The following is a 22,452-nucleotide window of genomic DNA, read 5'->3' as shown; positions in this document are numbered from 1 at the left end:
GATATTCCTACAGAAGGCAGCAGGGATAATCCCAGTGTGCCTACTGAATTATGGATCTGGAAGAATCAAAATCTTGGCTCCCTTTTGTCAAGGTTCTTGCCACATGGACATACTCTATTCTTTGCAGGAGAAGATAAAAGCGAACAGGGACAAGTAGGGATGGGGCAAGATGAACGCCAGGGGAATGCCCAAAGAGAGGGGCAAGCAGACATAAAGGCATTCCTGAAAAGCCAGAGCGCCTGGATCCAGTCATCCCTGGTCTGGCACCATATCCGCAACTCTGTGGTTTGCTTTTAAGCACCAAGAAATGTTCCCCAGCTCTGTTGAGTGAGTTTGAGTTTGATTTCACTCAGTTACAAATCAAAGCATCCTAACTAGTACAATAGCAGTATCTCTTTCTCCTCTTTCTTTCTTTCTTTCTTTCTACAAACAAGGAAACTGAAGTTAAATAGCTTGTCCTGGAAACGAAAAGAAGTGGCAGGACTGGAATGCACACTAAGTGAGTCAGCCTCCATCAGAAACATGCTCTTCCTACTAGCATGAGATAACAGAAAACCTATTTACTGGTCTCTGCCCCTGGTTCCTTGCACAGAACTCCTAAAACCTTAGGAATTTCCTAGATGATAAGAGTGCTAGGAACACCTTTCTTCCTAATATTCGGTCTTTGACCCAGGTTCCTGACACAGAGCTTGTAAATGTGTTGGATTTTCCTGGGCGAGTGTCTTTGATGTGATGAGGCTACTCTTGGTGGGCTCCTGGATGGTGTAGAGATGGGGGCCATTCACTAGAAAGACCAAACCGTGATTAGAAGCTTGGGACTTCCACCCTCACCTCCATCCTCTAAGAAAGGGAGAGGAAATGGAGATTGAGTTAGTGATTGGTCATGCCTGTGTGGTTCATTCATCCATAAAATTGCTCCATAAAAATCCCCACAGCACAGTGTTCAGAGAGCTTCTGGGTTGGTGAACACATCCATGCCTGGAGGGTTTGCTCCCCAACTCCACAGGGAGAGACACTCCTGTGCTGGACCCTTCTAAACCTTGCCCTATGTACCTCTTCACCTGACTGTTCATCTGTGCCCTTTATCATATCCCTTGTATAACAATGTACATTTTAATGTATTTTATTCTCTTTGGTCACCATTCCTGACATTGGCAACCATTCTAATGGCTCAACGTGTCTTTTTGTTTGTATTCTTACCATGAGCATACGACTTCTGTGACTGCATTTTACCAGTCTGATGGGTTCTAATTAATTGCTCATACTGTTATTATTAATAGTAAATACAGATCCCGCATTAATCACGTCCCAGGCACTACTCCAAAAATCACTTTACAGATAGCCATTTAATCCTGACAACCCCGTGATGTGTATACCATCATTCCCTCTTTATAGGAGAGGAAATGGGAAGGGATAGAGGGGTTAGACAGTGTGCCCAAGGTTACACAGCTCTTCTCTAAAGAGCCAGAGAGAGCTTGGATTCTTAGACTCCACACCAGGCTGCCGGCCACAATACAGAAGCATGATCACCCTACTGAGCCAACCCCAGGCTTCAGCAGGGATTGGGGGAGTGGAGAGGAGTAGTGGAGGGGCTTGAAGTAGCTGATACAGAGGTACTTTAAAAGTGGAATTGGGATGGTCCTCTAGGTCATCTGACTACAACCTTGGAGTGTGGCTCCCTAAAGAAGCTGTCACGGTTCCCCATTTCTACGCTGAGCCAGACTGTGGTATCTATTCATAATAATATTTTTTTCCTTTCCCTCAGGGCATGGCTTTTTGTGCTTCCTCACTGAACATGTCTTCCCTGCAAGTGAAGCATATTTCTCTGCCCCACTGATATTGAGGTCTCTTATAGGACTTGAACTGACCAGTGAGAGAAGGTAGGGGTAAGGGGCAGGCGGCTAGTCCTGAGCACAGGCTGTGAGCCACAGCGTGCATTTCCACTCACCTCTCTTGAGTTGCTCCCCTCCACCCTGAGAGCAGCTAGTCTCAGGGGGTGGGCACCTCCTTCCCTGTGGGAGCTGTGACACCCCCACTTTTCTCCTGCAGCCCTTGGGAGTGCTGGTAAAAGTTTAACAACTGTCTGTCTGGAGAAACACTGCCCTGGCTTGGATACTTTGCATATTTGCAATATTTGCTGATTGCTCGCCTGGCAGACTCAAGCTCTCAGTGTGGTGTCACTGAGTGTGGATTTGGGAGGAGATGTGCACACTCAGATCTCAGGGCCTCGTGGGGCCCCCAGTGTGTCCACCTGCAGCCTGGAACAAAGGCAACTGCAGCCCACCTCCAAACCCCAAACGCTAAAAATGCTTGTTTTAAATTGCTATGAGATTTATACAGTTTTATTGTAGCAAACGCCAACAGGTTCCTTTTTATTTTACAAAATCCAGACCTCCTCTGACTGACTCTATCAATGACCAAACAAGAACCACTAAACTATTTATGCTAGTTTGCAGTTCATTTCTACTATCAGGCTTTGGAACACATACATCCCCATACTTTTTTTTTGTATAAAATATTTTTTTCTCCTTCCTGCATCTGAAGGACAACATAATAAAATACAGAGAATGAGGAGTCAAAAAACTCACTTTCTTGCCCTCCCAGATTTGCTGTATGATTTTAGAGATTGCTTGCCTTCCTCTAGGCTTCAGTTTCCTCAAGTAAAATGAGGGTTATCTCAGTGATCCAATCTTAAATCTTAAAACCTAGGAAATCCAATTTTTTCTTCTAGGCCAGCTCTCCGATAGAGCTTTCCCCTACTCTCTTCCTATCCTGAAATTCTTAAATGGTATTGTTTAAATCAAAATGTGATCTACTACTTTTATCGAGTCGATTATTGTCTCTCATCTTGGAATCTCTGTGCCTAGGGATGTGATAGGTGCCCTCATTTCAAAGACTTTTTTCCTTTCTTTAAAAATTCCCATTTCAAGATGGGATCAGGAGGGAGACAAACTCACAAAACAAACTAAGGGTTGCTGGTGGGGAGGTGTAGGGATAGGGTGTCTGGGTTATGGACATTGGGGAGGGTATGTGCTATGGTGAGTGCTGTGAAATGTGTAAGCCTGATGATTCACAGACCTGTACCCTTGGGACCAATAATACATTATAAGTTAATTTAAAAAAGTATCAAAATCCCCGTTTCTTAGAAGCTCAAGCCATCAGACTGTATTCCTACACCGTCCCCACATACTTGCTATCTACTGACCTCTCAATCATTCCCTGGATTCCCTGGAGATCTTGACACCCCAGACGGACTTCCAGTTCACCTCTTGGAGACATCAGCTAGACATCCCAATCAAAACGCTGTGCTTGGGGCACCTGGGTGGCTCAGTGGGTTAAGCCTCTGCCTTCAGCTCAGGTCATGATCCCAGGGTCCTGGCATTGAGCCCTGCATCAGGCTCTCTGCTCAGCGGGGAGCCTGCTTCCTCCTCTCTCTCTGCCTCCGTCCCTGCCTACTTGTGATCTCTGTCTGTCAAATAAATAAATTAAATCTTTAAAACAAAACAAAACAAAACAAAAAAAACCCTGTGCTTCTCCACCCAGAAACTCCCATGGTCGAATCTCAACCTCACCAAAACCAAAAATGTCACCACTTTCAGAATTTGTTCCCACTTTCTTCTCTAAGTCATGACCTCCTAATCTAGTTCATTACCCCATAGTATCTAGTCCACAACATTTGACCTTGCTGAGACCTCTAATGAAATGAAACTGTCACCTGAAATAACCAGTCACCCCTTTCCTGTTTTGCTTTCCTGTTCCTCTGGAGTGGATTTTCTATCTTTATACCCACTCCTCTGCCATCAGACTTGCTCATCTGCCTCATATTCAACATGAAAACCCACCTGCCAGGGTATCCATATTCCTTCTCTCTCCTGTCACTGTGGATGAGGTGGCCTTTTCATATCCAAGATCAACTCTGTCACTCAGGGTTTGCCCCAAATGTCACATCCTCTCACCTTCTATAGAACTTTGCTTTCCTGCAGTCAGCTCCCTCCTCCTACACTCTAAGTTCTCTCTCGCTACTGAATTATTGTTTGCAACTCAACATCCCCCATATGTCTAATTTTTTTTTTTCTTACATCTCTCCCTTGGTCACCTATCTGCCTCCAGCTGCAATGCCATTTCTCTCGTCTTTTCAGCAAAACTCTTGGGGGAAGCTACACATTCCTGCTTCTGGTTCCTTTCAGCCATTCCATAAATAGCCCACAGCCCACTTGCGTTGGCTTCAGGCCCCACCATGCCCTTAAGGTGCTTTTGCCCAAATCACTAGCGATCTCCATCTTACCCAGTCCCGTGGTTATTCCACATCTCACTGGGCCTTCTGGGGCACTTTGATCCACTGGAAACACTGATTTTCATGCTTCTGTTTTTCTCCGACCTCACTGGCTTCTTCTTCTTAGTAGCCTTTTGTGGCCCCTCCTCTGGCTGAATGTTACATTCTAAAGTTTGCTTTAGGGCTATGGTTTTTGAAGGGTGATCCTATATCAGCAACATCAGCGCCGCCTGAAACCTGTTACAGCTACACATTCTCAGCCTCAAGACTGGTCCCATGGTACTTACCCTGGGAACCACCCTTAGTTTCTCTTACCCTTCAGCCCCACATCCAGTGAACCAGTGAGTCCTGTTGGCTCTGCCTCCAGAATATATGGTTCCAGTTCATTTGTTTCCCACCTTCTCTGCCTCCACTGCTCCAGCCAGGTCTCTGCTGGGGCTCACATGTCCTGCCTCAGTGGCTTCCTCCCCCACCACAGTTTCCACTTGTCTACTCCCCCTTCCCCACCATAAGCTATTATCCACACAGCTACCAGAGTAATCTTTTAAAAATACAGATGAGTCATGTTTCTACTCTGTTTAAAACCTTCCAGTGGTGTTTGGCTAAAAACTACACATAGACTAAAGCCCAAAAGTCCTTATGTGGCATCACACAGTCTTATCTCTACTCCTGTCTCTGACCTCACCTTTTGCCTCTTCCTTTGTCCATTTTCTTCTAGCTAAATGCCAGTTTTTCTGCTTCTTCTCCCCTAAGGGTCTTCATACTTGCTGTTCCCACTACTTGCACCATTCCCCTCCCCCAGGGTTTGCATGGTTGGCTCCTTCCTGTCATTCTGTTTGAGCTCAGATGTCCTTTCCCAGAGGAGCCTTCTCACCCCCTAATAAAATGCTATCCCTCTCCCCAAGACACTCTCTATACATTATATGTGGTTTTACTCTGTGCAAGCAATCTGAATTTATCTAATTCATTTGTTTACTTACTATCTAGGTCTGTCCATAGTAGGCACAGCCCTATAAGACTTTAGCTTCTTAACTGTTGCATTTCTGCACCTAGAACATGCCTGGCAGACAGTAGGCATTGAGCAAATTATCCACTAAATGAATAAACTTTATACAAGAGATAACGTTAAAGTCAGGAAGGCAAAAGGCAAATCCCTTAAGTTACCAAAATATGGCAAGATGCTTCCTCTATAAGAGGTAATTAAGACCTATTGGCAAACTTCCAGTTCACTTTCACTATGGGCCATGTCCACAGGCATGAAGAAGTGCAAATTCACCTACGTGATTTAAATTGATGTTTTTCTTTTTGCTGATCAACCATAAAGTTGAATTAACTTCAGTGAGATTGGTGTAATGTGATTCCCCTGTACAACAATTACTTTGTATTATTCCATACTTTAATTTCTGTTACCTCGATGAGATGATGTGCTGCATAAATACCCTATGTTTCTCTTCTAGCACCTGCAGACCAAGAAAGTACTGAAATGGCAGGTCAATCTGAGTCTAACTACCAAATTACTAGCTGCTTCAACAAAGCTACCAGGTTCCTGATCTTTAGTACATAAGGCAAACTCTCATATCCCTGGGGGATAAAATCAAATAAGGCAATAAATAAAATAATAATATAAAATAAAACAATAGAATACAATAATAATATACAAAAACATATTTGCCATCTTTTCCTTTTACTATGGGGCTTTCAATAATTCTCAAAACATTTTTTGAGATACTTTGATGTGCTAAGAAGCCTTACAAAGTTCCTTAGCTTCAGGATCTGTGACCCTTTAGAATTTTTTCTGTAACGACCAACCATACACTCAGCTCCCAGTGCCATATTCCTTAGTCCAAAAAGACTTAATGTTCAGTTTGGGGAATGAATAGAATAAAGCAAATGTCCACCATACCTTCAGTAGGTTTTTCTAAAGGTTCAGTTTGGTTTTGGCCAGCAGACTCCTCGATGTCCACAAAATTCTTTGGTTTTAGAAGACGCTGTGGGGATTGTGGGGATTCCTCCTCTGAATCTGGCTGGCCATCTAGAAAACCCCAAACAAATCTTATAAAGTGATACCTGGACAATGATGCAAGGACTACTGTTGTTTTTATTCTTTTTTACCATGAACAGGGTACTCCCACTACCCTTGCCTTTAGAAAGATCACATGGAAGAAGTCCAGTCAGAGGGAGAGAGTCTTCATAATACGAAGTAATGTTTGCCATTAATGAAAGGACAGTATCTACAAAGAACACACTCCCTGGGAGTTAGCTGGTTCTACAAGATAACACAGTAGTTATCTTGGTTGGGTTATGAACGGGGACCTGGTAACCTTTTACCCTGGCCAGAGTAACTGAGATGTGATTTTTTTTTTTTAAGTTTCCAATCTTAAATCCATTCATTATTATGATGATGTGACTCTTTATTAATATATATCTAAGAAGTACAACATGAAACAAATTTAAAATAAATCTTTCAAGGGGCGCCTGAGTGGCCCGGTTGGCTGAGTGTAGCACTCTTGATTTTGGCTCAGGTCATGATCTCAGGGTCCTGAGATCAAGTCCAGAGTCCAGGCTTGGAGGGGAGGCTACTTCAGGATTCTCTCTCTCCCTCTGCCCCTCCCCTGCCCTCTCTCTCTTTCTCTCAAATAAAAAAATGTTTAAAAAAATATATATCTATCAAGGACTGGGGATTTCAACTTGTATGTAGGCAACCCTGGCTGAATAGTGCGGGCTGCTGGAGGATTGTTGAGAAACCTGTGGCATCAACCCCTTTCAAGGGGACAGTAGGCTTCACTGATGAGAGTTGTCTGCCTGGGAGAAGACGGGCACAACACCATCCACCTTCATCTCTCATTTCTCCTATCTCATGTCTAAGTTGTTGTTCCAGGCTTACTCTTTGCAATCTCTGTAGTAATAGAGGTTTCCTTTGGCTATGCTCATTCCAGGAAGCTGAGCCTCTGGTATTGTATTGTGTAGTAGAAAACCCTTCTATCAGGGTGGTTTTACTACCCGGTTTATTAAAGAGAAGTATTAAATTCCATCTTATCCCTAAAGTCTCCAACATGCATCTCTTGAAATGGAGACATTGTTCTATACATCTGTAGCATTGTCATTACATCCAAGAAAACTCACAGATATTCCACAATTCCCTCAACTATATAGTCCTCTCCTCAAACCTGTGTAGTTGCTCCAAAATCTGCTTATTTTCTCAGTATAGCACCCAAATTTATGTGTTGCATGTAGTTTATATGCCTCATAAGTCTCTATCTCTCTGTCTCTTTTTTCAAGATTTATCCATCCATTTGAGACACAGAGGGAGAGAGCAAGCAGGAGGAGGGGCAGAGGGAGAGAAATCCTCAAGCAGACTCCCTGCTGAGTGGGGAGCCCAATGTAGTGGCTGAACGCTGAGATCATGACCTGAGCAGAAATCAAGAGTCAGCCACTTAACCAACTGAGCCCCCAGGTGCCCATAGTCTCTTTTAATATAGAACAATTATTCCATTTTTTTTCTTTTAATGTCATTGACTTTTTTGAAGAGTTCAGGACAGTTGTTTCATAGAATGTCTACATTCTGGATTTGTCTGACTGTTTCCTCTTGGTTAAATTCAAGTTAAGGACTTTGGACAAGAATTCTACATAGGTCTTAAGCACTTCGTATTGTACTATATGAAAAAACACCTAATGCTAGGCTGTCACAATTGGTAGAAATCTGATCGCTTGGTTAACCTGGAAAATGCCATAGCTCTCCATTGTAAAGACACATTTTCCTCTTTATAATTAGGTATTATGTGAAGTGACAACTCAAGCCTGCATTTTTGCCCTGTTTTCCACCAACCTTTCATTACTCCCTTGATTTATAAATTAGTCAGCTCTTCTAAATGTTTTTAGGTAAATTCTAAGCATGTGGAACGAAAACTAAATTTTATTTTTATCTTTTTATTTTATTTCCTCAAATAACTCAGCCAAATTTATAATATACAAGTCACAAAAGGTCATGCCATTAACTAGTACTGAGACAAAGGTGGTAGGAACAAGTTCTGTCGTAAGAGGCCTTTGTTAGGCCTTCATTGAAGCCCATTAACAGGACTAAGAGCTCCATGAACGCGTCACCTGGAAGAAGATCAGATGTCTTCTTAGGAGTTGTTTTGTTTGTGTCTTCCTCCCTCTTTGTAAAAGGAGGCAGGTTTTTAGAAAGGGTGTCCAGATAATTAAACTGCAAGGAAAAACCAAAAGAATTCCTTTAAGACTTACGCAAGCTTGGAAGGCAAAAGTCACAAGTACATTAAATTGATGAGCAATGATGAAAGCATTTTTTTTTTTTTAGGCTCCGAAAAGAAAGTTGGCAAACTACATGTTTTTCAAGAGACGGTTTAACTCAGTTCTAGATTTTGTCTATATGAAAATAGACATAACTTCCTATAACTTCCTCTCAGGCAGCTTTTGGCTAATAATAGCAACTGGAACATTTGTAGCAATACAGGGAGCTCAAAACACATGAAAATATTCACTTTGTTTGGGAGTTTCAAGGTTCATAGAAGTGGAGTGCTCTATCTCCATGGACTTCCAAGAACTCATAGTAATTCAGTGCTGTTTCAAGAGCAGATGGGGACAGAAATTTTAATGGAATAAAAACTTCAAAATAGAATCTATAAGAGGATAAAAATAGGGAGAATTTGACCCCAAAAAGGGCTTAAAACGGATGATAGAGGGTAATTAATAGTGACAAGGCAAGGCAGAGAGGTGGAGTAGTAATAATACATTGGCAGCAAACTTCTCCTTAGGTGCAAGACCTGAAATTAGTTTTCCCTCTCGTATGTTTGTGAGGACATGGATTCGATGAAAGGTAAAGTCAGTTGGGTTGAGGCAGGAAAGAAACATCAGGAAAGGTTAATTACATAATGACACATGCACTGCATTAACTTTTGTAAAGACTCTTAGTCGATTGTTGTTAATTACATTCAATTACCTGAGACTGATAGCACTTGCTCAATTCAGATTTGAAGTAGGGTGATATTACTTTGTTTCTAATTTCCATTAGGTATTTTTTTGTGTTTTCAATTTCCTTCCTGGTTGATATTTCCATAATGATAAAAAGAAGACACAGAATTTTAGCTTTAAATCCCACAGAAAATGGAATCACCAACAATAAAACTGGTAAGAATGAACTCATCGGAAATTTTTTTTGTCAGTTTGCTTTGGTTCATTTTCTGCTCCTTCTAGAATCAGTCACATTTCCTACTTCAGAAATCAGACTTTCCTTTAAGATAAGAAATAATTATGCCCCATGGTAGTGTTTTCTACAGTTGATCTCAAAAGACTAAAATCCACATGCTTGACCTCTTTTGCATGTCTTTCAATTCTCTGAGGTTTTACTGCCCATTTGATTCTACTGATTTCTATAAATTCAGTAGCATGGTTAACAAAAGCTAAAACCCAAACCTAAGGAATGGTTTATGACTAGTGTGATCAGTGATTAGGAAATAAAATAAAAGCAATCACGATAACCCTCCTAGTTGTCTTTCCAATATGAGAACCCTAGACTGGGGAGGCAATATACCAGCTAAAAACTTTACTTCCCAGCTTTTCCTGTATAGAGGGAAGGCCAATGACAAGAAACTGAAGCCACCGGGTAAGATTCCAGATAGCCTTTCAAGAAGGCTGACCCAGCAGAGAGGCTTTCCCTTTGTCCTCGTCTCATCTCTTTTCCTACTTCCTGAAATATGGATGAAATGGCCTCAGCGGACACAGTGATTCTGCAACCACGACACAAACCTGAGGATGGAAATCATGCGCTAGGAATGATGGAACAGACAAAAAGAAGAACTCTGGCAATGTTGTGGTGCTGTTTACCATGGACTACTCATTTCTGACTTCTTTTACATCAGGAAAGGTAAACTTTCTTGTAAAAGCCCTGACTTGAGCGGTTGTCTGTTAAAAGTAGATGAACCTAATCTTATTTGAGATAGTTCTCATTTTTAGGTTCTTATTATATACCAGAAATTTTACCAACTGCTTTACACATCTAATCTTATACTAACTCTATGAGTTACTATTATTATCCCCGTTCTTCTGGTCAAAACATCAAGGTGTCGAAAAAGTAAGTAACATTCTTTAAATCACGTAACTAGTAAGAGGTGAAGTCTGAATTAAAACCCAGGTTGCCTGCTCCCAAGCCCATGATCTGGATGCGTGTATATGCTAGTTAGCTCTTAGTCACCCAATGTGTGAGCTGAAAGACACTTCAGGTATTAAATGGCCCAATTATCCTCATTTTATAGATAGGCAAACTGAATTCCTGAGGTAAATTTTACTGAACTGAAACAACCAGCTGGCATCATTTAGCTATAAGTAATCAAACTGGAACTGACTCTAGGTCTGCTGACATGAGATTAGTGCCCTCTCTCTTATACTAGCTTTTCTGTCAGAAAATACTGGCCTCATCAAAATATCATCTTACTTAAACAACTTTAATTTCCTGTTAAAATATCTTCTCTCTACTGCCTCATCAATTCATTCCTCAGTTTATGGCAGTATGGCCTGTTGTTTACACTCTCTTAGAGCTGTTCTCACAAAATAAATCTCTCAGGTGATAAACCCAAATTCCTCTTTTCATTCTCCTTTCTGATTCCTCCATAGAATCTGATACTTGTTGATCACCCTCCATTTCCTGCAAACTCTCATTTCTTAACCCTCCTCCCCAGATCTGTTTACATGCTGCCAACCCTTCTCTATGACTCAAATCTAATTATGTGTTTTACTTTCTTCTTCAAAAACTTCCATTGGCTTGCCATTATCTTCCTGTAGGTTAAAACCTGAAATTATTATAGGTTTCAAAGATTTTAAAAATGTGACTAGATAACACAGGCACATAATTCAGAAAGTATTAAAGAGTATGTAATAAAAAGGCAGTCTGCACCCCACACTGTCCCCTAACCTCTCCATCTCCTTCCCTGTAGGCAACATTGTTACCATTCTCTCAGAACTCCTTGTAGGGGTATTCTACGAGATAATACCATACCTTCTAGTTTGACCTTGAATATAGGGGTGGTCCATAAGATGGAGGGTCCTATCTCACTACTTCTCCCACACATTCTACAAGGTAACCCAGACATTTTTATGAAGAAGAATCTTCATCCTTCCTCTAGTCATTTTGGAGAGGAACCTTGCAAATGTGTGCAGCAGTACCATATGTACTACAATATACTCAGTAAATATTATCTGGCTTCCTTTCCTGGTGGGGTGGTATCTTCAGCTAGGAATGAAAGGAAAACAAAGCACATAACACTGAGAGCACATTCCTCATCAAATTATAAGAACCTTGAAAGTTGATAACTAGGCTCTGCATTAAGTTCTAGGATATTTATTAGTATATTACAATTACTAGAGCACAGAAAGTACCTAAGAACTTTCTTGCTTATGAAAAGGAGTGGATCTATGTAATGGTCAAACGGGTTTCCTCTAGAGATGGTGACATCCTCACTCATAAGCTGAGTAACCACTTAGCAAAAATGTAGAAGAGATTCAAAGAACAGCGGAGAGCCTAGATGGTAGGACCTTTCAACTTCTCCCATTTCCATGACTCCACAAAACTGGGCCTTTTCACATGTTTATATACACTTCAAGATAGAATTACCTCTTTTGTTCCAACTTTTTCTTCCAGTGCCTCGCTTTTATTGTGTACCTGGGGGAAAGGAAAGTACAATGGGAAAGGGCAATATTCTCAGCTCCCAACAATACAAGAAACACCTCTACTGTCTGATAAATTGTTGATAGTGTAGGAGATGAGAGGCTGAGAACTCACTGATGTCATCACCCAGAGTTAGGACTCTGTCCCTCTCCACTTTCTTCAATCACTGGTATGCTTCACGCTAATTGGAACACAGTACGGGATCAACTTACCTCCATTTCTTTTCAAAGAAATCTGAATCCAATGTTTCTGGCAAACGTTCTGGAGCAGCAGGCAAAGACTCCTTGAATAAATCGGATAGATGGGCTGCAACTTTAAAAAGAGACACATTTAACTTTTATCCTCCCTTCTCGATAGCACAATGCATAGTCAGTCCCCAATGACTCACTTGAGAGGGTTTCTAAGAGCCTATATTTAATGTATTAAGTGTTTCCTGGAATTTCCATGATCAAGCTATAATATAACAGTAAATCAGACCAGTTGTAGGAAATATCCTATGAGAAAATACACATCTTATTGTCAAAATGTAAAATGTATTGACCTCTCATCATACCTGGAACAGCAAAAATTAAAAAAAAAAAAAACCATTTTGTTGAAATTGTTTATCTTCAAAAAAAATCTAAGGATATAAATATAATACAATAGTTGTTTGATAATTTGGGTGGTTATTCTGAGTCTATTCCCCAGAACATGGTCTCTCAGTAGGATGTTAACAAAGATTTACAAAATTAAAAAGGTTCCATGTTTTATGGTTATATGAACTTGGGAAACACTGGTTTATACAAGATTAAATATGTTTTGTTATTGTAGGATTTAGTTAATTTACACTCTGGTTCTCTAAAAAATAAGGCAATATACAGGATTATCCAAACTTATTTTATCATAAAATTCAATTTGGCGGCAGCCATTTCACAAACTAGTGAAATACTTTGGGAAATTTTGGGAAATACTTTGGAAAGCACTGACTTAAAATGACCACTATGAATATTTCAAGAGCAGCTGTAAGTATGCAAGACCCTGTTTGTCTCTTCTGTCTGTTTGTTTGTTAGGATGTTTGAAAAATATATTTTGTTCATCCTTCATTATTAGGCAACCTGCCCATTTACCTCTATGGTGACTGTCCCCTCACAACACAGGTCACAGATTCAAATGCTGCAAGGTATACATCCCAGATAAAGTATAAGGCATCTAGTTAAATTTGAACTTCAGATGAGCAACAAATAATATTTTTGAAAAACTATGTCCCAAATCTAACATGAAATACACTTATATGGAAAGGTTACTTGTTGTTTATCTGAAACTGAAATTTAACTGGACCTTCTGTGTTTTTATTTGTTAAACTGACAGTCCTAGTGTAATGGGCTTCCCATGTGAAACAGTGACAACGGAGTGGCAACTGAAGGTTGTGAGGGTTGATTCTTTTGTTCATGGTCACTCTAAAGGCACAGCTGTTTATTACATTCAGCCAAATGTCACTGTGTGGTAATGTCACATTTCAAGAGATGGAAAATTCACATAAATAAAAATAACTGTACAAGCCAACACTGTGGGGGACACATAAAACACACCGGTGGGCTAAATGAAGCCTATGCCTGCCAGTTTCTGACCTTTGTCATATGGCCAAATAGAAAAGGAAAAGAAAATCCCAAACCACTAAATTTTGGTGGGCTTGTCTGCTGCGAACTACGAAATCACATAACTAAGTTTGCTGGAGCGGTATATTCCACCAAATGAATATACTTTGAGTGAGGATATTTTCTTAGATTGCTTGATATATATATATACAAGTGCAAAGTTTTGGTGATAACTATAGTTGCTCAAAAGTTCTGCAAATGTGTGTGTGCGCACACACGCCATTAGGAGAGTGTTGGCTGGTTGACTGTGTCTCTCTTGTATCTTAGCTATGTTGGAAATACAAGCTGAGGTTAACATAAATGTCAGATGTCAACTATTTTCATTCAACAAATCAAAATTAAAAATAAATTCGAGGCAGTCATGGTTTTCAAGGATCTCACAATTTAGGCGGGAAAAATAAATAAATCATTACAATACAACATGGTCAATATGCTATCAGATGAAGGAATGACTGGGAAGTGTATTTAAGATTTTTAAATATTTTGCAGAAAAATTTTAAAGTTAAAATATTAAAGTAGTTACCTTCAGTTACATGACTTTTCGTTGTTTGTTCCATTTTAGGGAATGACTGAAAAGAAGATAGAATTCCTTAATAATGATGGTTATATTACATACAAATTCACTTTGCTTAAAAGCATTCTTCATGTGTTCAAATTGATCTTGTACGGAAACTACTATAAAATGAATTAGTTTTTTTTTTTTTTAAGATTTTATTTATTTATTTGACAGAGAGAGAGAGAGATCACAAGTAGGCAGAGAGACAGGCAGAGAGAGATGGGGAAGCAGGCTCCCTGCTGAGCAGAGAACCTGATGTAGGGCTCGATCCCAGAACCCTGGGGTCATGACCTGAGCCGAAGGCAGAGGCTTTAACCCTCTGAGCCACCCAGGCACCCCATGAATTAGATTTTTAATGCCAATACAACATTTATTAGATTTTTTTTAGCCATCCCTTTCACTTAACAATTTTTTCAAAGTGCAAATCATTTTAAGTTGTCAAAATTCCTTTTTCTTCCTTCTTCCTATGTCATTCATTAACCAATTCGTTCAACATTTTGATGAACATCAGTTTCTTGAAAGACAATATAAACTTTTATTTAAGAGCCTTCAGAATTATGAATTAAGAAAGAGCCTAAATAGCATTTGGAAAATTCAGTACATGAGGAATCAGATTTCCCCAGAAATAAGAAATTATAAGGACAGAGCAAATGGTCCACGGAAGTGGCAGAAACAGCTTTAGTTGTAATATTTGTCTTGACGCACCGAATACTGAAAGAACACTAGAAATATTGGTACAAAAATCTTTCTTTCTCACCATAACTAGCTTGAGGAGATCTGCAGCATTGCCTCTCTCCTCCTCGGTTCTGGAATCTTTAACAGTCATTTCCTGCAGCTTGTCTTCTTTCTTTAGAATATGGTTTATATAATCCTAAATCAGCAGAATAAAATAAATCAATAAAAAATAGAAATAAGGTAGAAAGAGACACCAAAATAGTCAACATCAACTTGAAATACTACAAAAAGAGTAAGAATATGTAAGTTTGCAGTGCTCAACAAACCAGTTACTGGTTGAGCTATCTGGAAAACCTTTTCCTTAATTGTATTAATTAGCAAAGACCTGCAAAGTCCAAAGACAAAACTTTGAGGGCCACAAGATATTAGAACTCCATGAAGACTTCAGAGAGGCCCGGCTTCTAACTCTATGCTCCAGTGTACTCATCAATAAAATGTACAGATTTGGGTTAGATGGTTTCTAGAGTCCTCTCCAGGGATAGTCTTTATAATTCTATGAATTAGAGTTTAGTCTTTGCCCATGGCTTTGCTTTATTACAGTTGAATCTTTGTCCATGCATTTGCTTCCAAGAGAAATATGTTTTATTTTTTCCATAAGTACCTATTTTTTCTCTTTCTTTCTTTCTTTTTAAAGATTTTATTTATTTATTTGACAGAGAGAGACACAATGAGAGAGGGAACACAAGCAGGGGGAGTGGGAGAGGGAAAAGCAGGCTTCCCGCTGAGCAGGGATCCTGATGCAGGGCTCGATGTGGGGCTCAATCCCAGGATCCTGGGATCATGACCTGAGCCAAAGGCAGATGCTTAATGACTGAGCGACCCAGGAGCCCATAAGTACTTGTGTTCATAAATAAATGGTCCCTTGCTCTATGCAAGGTGCTAGGTATATAACCATGAGCAAAACACATATGATCTCACTCTGAGACGGTTAACAAAGTAGACAGTGAGATGTTACAGATGTAGTTTATACAACTGACTATATATTTACAAATTCTTAGACCATTTCCAAAAACCAACAGTACTTTTCTTCCACAGACAAGTATCAGATTAATAAACAGCTCTACCTTTTTCCAGAGGTCATTAAACCAGTTTCCCATACAATAAGAAAGCAGACGGACCCTATATGGCAATCACATGTAGAACTTACTTATCTTTTCAATGTCTCAGGGCCTCAATACTTCCTATACCTTATGGGAACCATTATTTTCTACCTCTTAACCTCCTACCCTCTGGAAAATGGACATTCATGTGTTGCATTAGATAAATACTGGGAGAATTACATAATTTCAGGTTCCTCAGGAAACCAAGAGGAATAATTGCCCTGTTACTGATACTTCTTGGTCAAGTTACCTGACTTCCATTACCTTAAGGGAAATCTGCAACTTCAATTTCACCTCATCCTTTATGACCTCGTGCTGGATGAACTGGCGCATCTGTAGCACCTTGGGACTCTTGAGTATAGGGGCTGGGGCACTTACTAGTTGTTTGGACCCAACGTCAAGGCCCTTCCAAATGTGAGTGCCAAATGGAGGTCCAGGAGTTTTTTTCTGTTAACAAAACAAAGCAAAACAACCAACCAAAAAAAAAAAAAAGTCTTAATATTAATTTTTTAATTTATTTGTTTTTACTGAGCCCTTATTTATGTAGATACTATGCTAAGAACCACTTGTTAGGGAACACAATAGTAAAAAAGCAAAAAATCCCTGCTCCCCCAAAGTTTCTCAAATATAAGGAAAATTGGTAGCAGAACTGGGCAAGCTTTCCTTTTTATATATGTTATCAGGAATCTGGATATTTTAAAATCCTGCAGCACTATGTCCCACTGGATAGCGTTTAGGGGAGTAGTAAGCAATGTGGTATCATGGAAATATAGCTTAGCTTATACTTAATGTATGTGGGTATTGCTTACTACCCACAAGCAGCCCAAGACATTTGGAATAACTTCCTGTTTTCATGTTCATTTTGACCTAGGGAGATTGAGAGAGCAATCATCCCATAGATTTGGGTAGTTTTTGAGCTCACTCTAGATTAAGCATGCCCCCAGAGTCTCCTGGGCATAATGTCTACTGGGCACGAATGTCTACCTCAGAGCAAATTCACATCTTTATGTTATTCTTATAATTATTTTCAGGGGTAGTGTGCTTGGATGCCCTATGTCTGGTAGAGTCTCTGATGTGTTTCTTTGTATGCTGCTATTCAGTGTCTGATGCCTGGTCAGGTCAGTGATAACCATTTATAGGTTCACCTGGGCAGAGCCACTGCTACTGGGCAGAGAAGGTTAGAGCTATAGGAATATAGCTATAGGAATATAGGAATATATATGAGTGTCCTTCATTAATCTTAGATGTGGCGTGTTACTGGTCATGAAGCACTACTTTCAGCTTGGATATAGCCTTAGTGAGCCATTTGGTGTGGCCTTTTTATTTTTCAGGAAATAGAGAGCCAATGTGACTTGTCCCAAATTCCACATTAATAATTGGAAGACTCAGAACTCCAATCAGATCATCTTCATTCACCATATTGGTTACAGTCAATTAAAATATAGGACTAAGAGGTTTTCGTCATCTTTTTTAAAAATTTATTTATTTATTTATTTGAGAGAGGGGGAGAGAGAGAGAGAGAGAGAGCAAGCATGAGATGGGGGAGGGGCAGAGGGAGAGGGAGAAGAAGCAGGCTTTGCACTGAGCAGGACCCTGGGATCATTACCTGAGCCAAAACCAGACTCTTAACTGACTGAGTCACCCAGGTGCCCCAAGGTCTTGGTTATCTTAAGTGCTCATTATCTGCGCCCTTGCTCTTATCAGATTGTTTGGGGAAGGAAAATTCATTATACATCAGAAACATTATCCTCCCCACCTATCACTAGTATGTCTCTCTGATCATTTTATCAATGTGCTCCTTGATTTAATAATTTAACATCTGACAATATGCTGAGTATGTTACACAAATTGCCTGCAAAATGAAATGTCAAATCTTGCACGATGCAGGACCTCATGTTTCTTGCTCAAGATGTTTTCTTCCAGTCTTTAAAAAGACTTTAGGTGGGGCTTCTCTAATCTGACATAATTACAGCATTTACTTTCTAACACTGTAGTTGCAAATCCTTTGTAAAATCCTTCACGTTATTCTTACATGCTTCAGTCTGTGCATTAGTAAATTAGGGGATAAAGTGAGTGTGAAAGATCTAAATTGTGTGTTAAAACTAACAGATAAGGAATGAGAGAAGGAAATATTTCTGTATTGCCCAATATCAATAAGTCCATGATAGGAGAGGTAGAACATGCATTACTCAGAGTGGATATTTTCATACTATAGGAAGATGGATGAGCCTGCAATGCAGACTAAAAGAAATAAAACTGAGATTTAGCTAGACGGGTATATTTCTCTAAAATCTACAAATGTTAGAATCTTCAAATACAAATCTCCTGAGCCCAATAACAATTTTCAAAAGAATGAAAATATGTCACTGTATGAGAGAAGACCCAAGACTCCAAAAATTGATGGATGGATATACAAGTGTAGTGACTTTCCAGAAGAAAAAAATTATACCTCAACGGAAGGGAATGTCTCCCATGACCTTGACTGGAGATTAGGAGGAACAATTGTATCTAATTCTTTCTTCATTAGCCATGGTGATGCTTCATGAAAAGGGCGAAGGACAGTGATGCTCAGGGTACCTGGGTCAAAGAGAGTTATCAGAGGATCATGTCTCTGTCAAATAGATTCTGAGAAATTCAGTAGGTTTTCACAAACTTCAACAAATACTTTTTTAAAAAGATTTATTTGAGAGAGAGAGAGAGTGTGCAAGTGGGAGGAGGGGCAGAGAGGATCTCCAGCAGACTCCCCACTGAGTGTGAAGCCCCATACAGGGCTCTAGCTCATGACCCATGAGATCATGACATGAGAAGAAACCAAGAGTCTGACACTTAACAGTTGACTGAGCTAACCAGGCACCCTTGATAAACACTTTTTGATAAGCAAGACACAGTGATTGTACTTAAGAACCTTATGATCTAAACAAGAAAATTGAGGCTTTTAGCTACTGTAACACTTAGAGATTGGGTATAGATCACCTGGAATTATTAACTGATACCTTATTATCCTTCAAAAACCACATCCAAGTCTGGTTGGTTCACTTGAGCTCATCCACTGACCTACCTTGGATAATTTGTCTCTGAGAAATCCTGTTCTGGGCTATAGAAACAACCAGCGTTTCTACCCAGATCTACTCTGTGAATGAATCCCTCTGGCAGTCAGAGAGACTGATCATGTTAGGCCATGATTTAAACATTTCTTTGACTTCCCACTGCATGTGGAATAAAACCAAGTCCTCAGTATTTTCTCATCCTGCCTCAACTCTATTGAGGAACTCCATTCCTCCTTCTATGCTTTAGCTACTTTGGCTTTTTCCTCCTTGTTTTCCGTGGCTTTTTGCTTTCTGCTTTGTATTGTCTCTTCCAAGAAAGCTCTCCCTCCTGTTTTAATCAATAGCTACTTATCCACCAGTTCTTAACTCCAGTGTCTTCAGGGAAGATTTCTAGATTACATTAGGTTCCTGCTCTCACAGAAACATATTCCTTTCCTTCAAAGACTTTATCCTAATGACAATCATATAATCACAGTTATCATATGTTATATAATCAATGCCTATGTCTCTTGTTAAACTCTAAGCTCTATGAAGGCAGTATCCACGCTGCTTTAGCTCACTACTCGATTCCTTTTGCTCACTTTTCAACTCTATTTGCCAGTGTGTTTGGCACATTGTAGATTATCCAGCAGATGCTAGTTAAATAAATAACAAAGCCATTTGCAATAAATGCTCATATAGTTCTACACATGCACTGCACCAGTCAGAACTCTTCACTCTCCACATTCACAGATGTAAATGTACACTGACACACTGAAAGATATACTAAGTGTGCAGAGATGCAGGTATATTCATAAATAAGTGTATAACTATATCCCACCAACCAGAGAAGAGATTAAAATGGACCATACATAAACCTAGACATAAAACATTGGTTTCATACACAAATGACATCCAAGTTTATGTTTGAATATACATATGATATACACTGATAATTCTTTCTTTTTTTTTTTTTTTAAGATTTTTAGAAGTAATATCTACACCCAGTGTTGGGCTTAAATTCACAATCCAAAGACCAAGAGTTGTGTGCTCCACCAACTGAGCCAGCCAGGTGCCCCTCTGGTGACTCTTTCTTAATGTATTATGTGTCTCTAATCTTTAACCACACACTGATTTCTTTAAAATTGATGAGAATAATATAAATACACAATGAATATAACTTATCCTATATTTTAGGTTGGCTTTCTAAGTCACACATCAAATATATATATTTTTATTATATTAAATTCATCAAAGCAATACCTTCAAAATGACACAAAAAAAGTGAACTTACAAGTAATATCTCACTTTTCTTTCTTTCCCTACTGAATACAAAAGGAACATATAAATAGAATCATAGCTATATACCTAATATATCTAAAGACAGATTCAAATTTGCTTACAGGTAGAAGAGGGACTCATACACTGTTTACATAGGTTGATGCTCAGATAAAACTTGGAATGAACATAATTAACTGTAGATACAGGTTGACACTGCCAAGTGGCAAGTAGTGTTGAAGAGTGAGCAAAAGGAAGAAAGTAGAGTTGACACAGGGGTGTACTGGATGAATAGGCTGGGAGCTGGTAAGGGGGCACAACAACTTCCAGACATTCTGGGTTTCTTACCTGGCTGTTCCTGGACTGGCTCCTGGAGAACGACAGTAGATGATTCTCCATATGCCAAGGATAGATATTCTTCTATGTCACTGTCACGAAGAAGTTCCACTCCTGATCCATCAGCATAAATGACAAAAAACCTATTTGAAACAATAAAATCAAAACACGTGAAATATTAGTTCAAGTGCTGCTTACACTTGGAATTTAAAATAAAAATCAGGGGTGCTTGGGTGACTCAGTGGGCTAAGCATCTGCTTTCAGTTCAGGTCATGACCTCAGCGTCCTGGGATAGAGCCCCGACCCGAGGGCTCCCTGCTGAATGGGGAGTCTGATCCTCCCTCTCCCTCTGCCTCCTCCCTGCTTGTGCTCTCTCTATCTCACTCTCAAATAAGAAAATAAAATCTTTTAAAAAAAATAGAAGTCATAGTATTATTTTTATCATATTACCTGGGCACGTGTTCACCATAGATTAGGAGATGATTCTTATGAAGGTGAGTAGATGATAAATTATCATAGCCTTCTGCTTTTTCACTTAAATCCTCCTCCACGTTGTTTTTGGGTGCCATAGTTGATATGCTACCATCAGCCATAACCTAAGGACCAAAGTATATAGGCAACTAAAAGAAAAGAAATGGCGTGAAGCTTATGTTTCCCATTTGAGAAAGTATGTCATCTTTTGGTAGATTCGGAGAATCAGGGATATTTATTTCCAAGGTAATATGCACTAAGTACAGTTGGCATTAATGAAAGTGAAAACCCAGTGGCACATCTCTACTCACAAACCATACCTAGACTGTGACTGCAAACTGGAAGACAGACTGGAATATACCCAGAGGAAGGTGACAAGGATGGCAGGGGACTTAGAATATTCTCTTTTGAGCATTAGGTCAAGGAACTAGGGATTGAAACATTGAGGGAAGACTCCTTATGTAATAGCTGTCTTGAAATATTAGGGAAGTAATAGTGTGGAGAAGTTTATGTTCTGTGATTGCAAGTGCAGAATCAGGATTCATGGTACTAAATCTTTAATAACAGCATCAGATTTAATAGCTGCATGAAATGTAGTATCAGCATGAGAAGAAATGTTCTAGCCATTACTACTATTTAGATATGGCATGGGTCTCTCCAGGAGGGAGTGTGGTTCAGGCTCAAAGACCACTGACGCGAACACCCAAGAAGAGCATTAATGCCTAGAAGAATGCTTGGTCTGAATGTCCCATGTGTTTAAACCTGAAGGGTTTAGGGCTTTAGCATTCAATTTCAGTTCACTATAAATGGAAACTTGTTAGTAGCCTGAACTCATGCTGGGAAGAGTCACATTTATTGAACACCAAAAAACCAAGCAGGATCAGGGCTAATTTGCATACCAAACCAAAGTTAGGGGCTCTGTGTTATGGTTCCAAACCTGAAAAATAAGTTCACCACTTATTACCTGATACACAAATTCTACTGTTGGATGAGGAGTGAAAACAAGGAGAAATACCTAGAGCAGGGGTTGGCAAACCATTTTATGTCAAGGGCCTGGGAATAAATATTTTAGGATTTGTAGGCCACACAGTTTCTGTTGCAACTGCTCATCATACCATTGTGTGCAAAAGCAGGCAAAGAGAAATGAGCATGGCTGTGTTCCAATAAAACTGTATCATGACATCGAGATTTGAATTTCCTGTAATTTTTATGTGTCATGAAATATTCTTCTCCTTTTGAGTTTTTCCAACCATTTAAAAATATAAAAGCCATTTTTAGCTCATGGGCCTACATAAAGAGGTGGCCATGGTTTGCCAGCGTTTGGCCTGGATGTAAGAAAACAGTTGTGGTGTTGAAGGGCAGAGA

At 39.6% G+C, this 22,452-nt stretch overlaps 1 protein-coding gene across 4 annotated transcripts in view; it reads right to left on the bottom strand.

The window, feature by feature from the left end:
* The window catches only part of SPAG17 (sperm associated antigen 17), a 222,864-nt gene that overhangs the window by 29,132 nt on the left and 171,280 nt on the right, over positions 1-22,452 (bottom strand). For 3 of the 4 annotated variants that reach the window (XR_006607260.1, XM_045081852.1, XM_045081851.1), the window contains exons 33-43: positions 21,067-21,212; positions 20,629-20,759; positions 18,426-18,553; positions 16,241-16,423; positions 14,899-15,012; positions 14,109-14,154; positions 12,164-12,263; positions 11,898-11,945; positions 9,231-9,330; positions 8,375-8,477; positions 6,177-6,305 (exon numbers count right to left, since the gene is read on the bottom strand). Coding sequence is in view for 3 of the 4 variants with exons in the window: in XM_045081852.1 (XP_044937787.1) it covers positions 6,177-6,305; positions 8,375-8,477; positions 9,231-9,330; positions 11,898-11,945; positions 12,164-12,263; positions 14,109-14,154; positions 14,899-15,012; positions 16,241-16,423; positions 18,426-18,553; positions 20,629-20,759; positions 21,067-21,212 (1,228 nt within the window). In the remaining variant the exon portion in view is untranslated. The remainder of the gene's footprint in view (positions 1-6,176; positions 6,306-8,374; positions 8,478-9,230; positions 9,331-11,897; positions 11,946-12,163; positions 12,264-14,108; positions 14,155-14,898; positions 15,013-16,240; positions 16,424-18,425; positions 18,554-20,628; positions 20,760-21,066; positions 21,213-22,452) is intronic. The other variant, XM_045081853.1, reaches the window with a different exon arrangement.

The sequence above is a fragment of the Mustela putorius genome, unplaced genomic scaffold (assembly GCF_011764305.1).
Source record: "Mustela putorius furo isolate JIRA1106 unplaced genomic scaffold, ASM1176430v1.1 tig00000585_pilon_pilon_pilon, whole genome shotgun sequence".
Taxonomy (NCBI): domain Eukaryota; kingdom Metazoa; phylum Chordata; class Mammalia; order Carnivora; family Mustelidae; genus Mustela; species Mustela putorius.
Note: the sequence above shows the minus strand (reverse complement) of the source record. Positions and strands in the feature narration are given on the sequence as shown.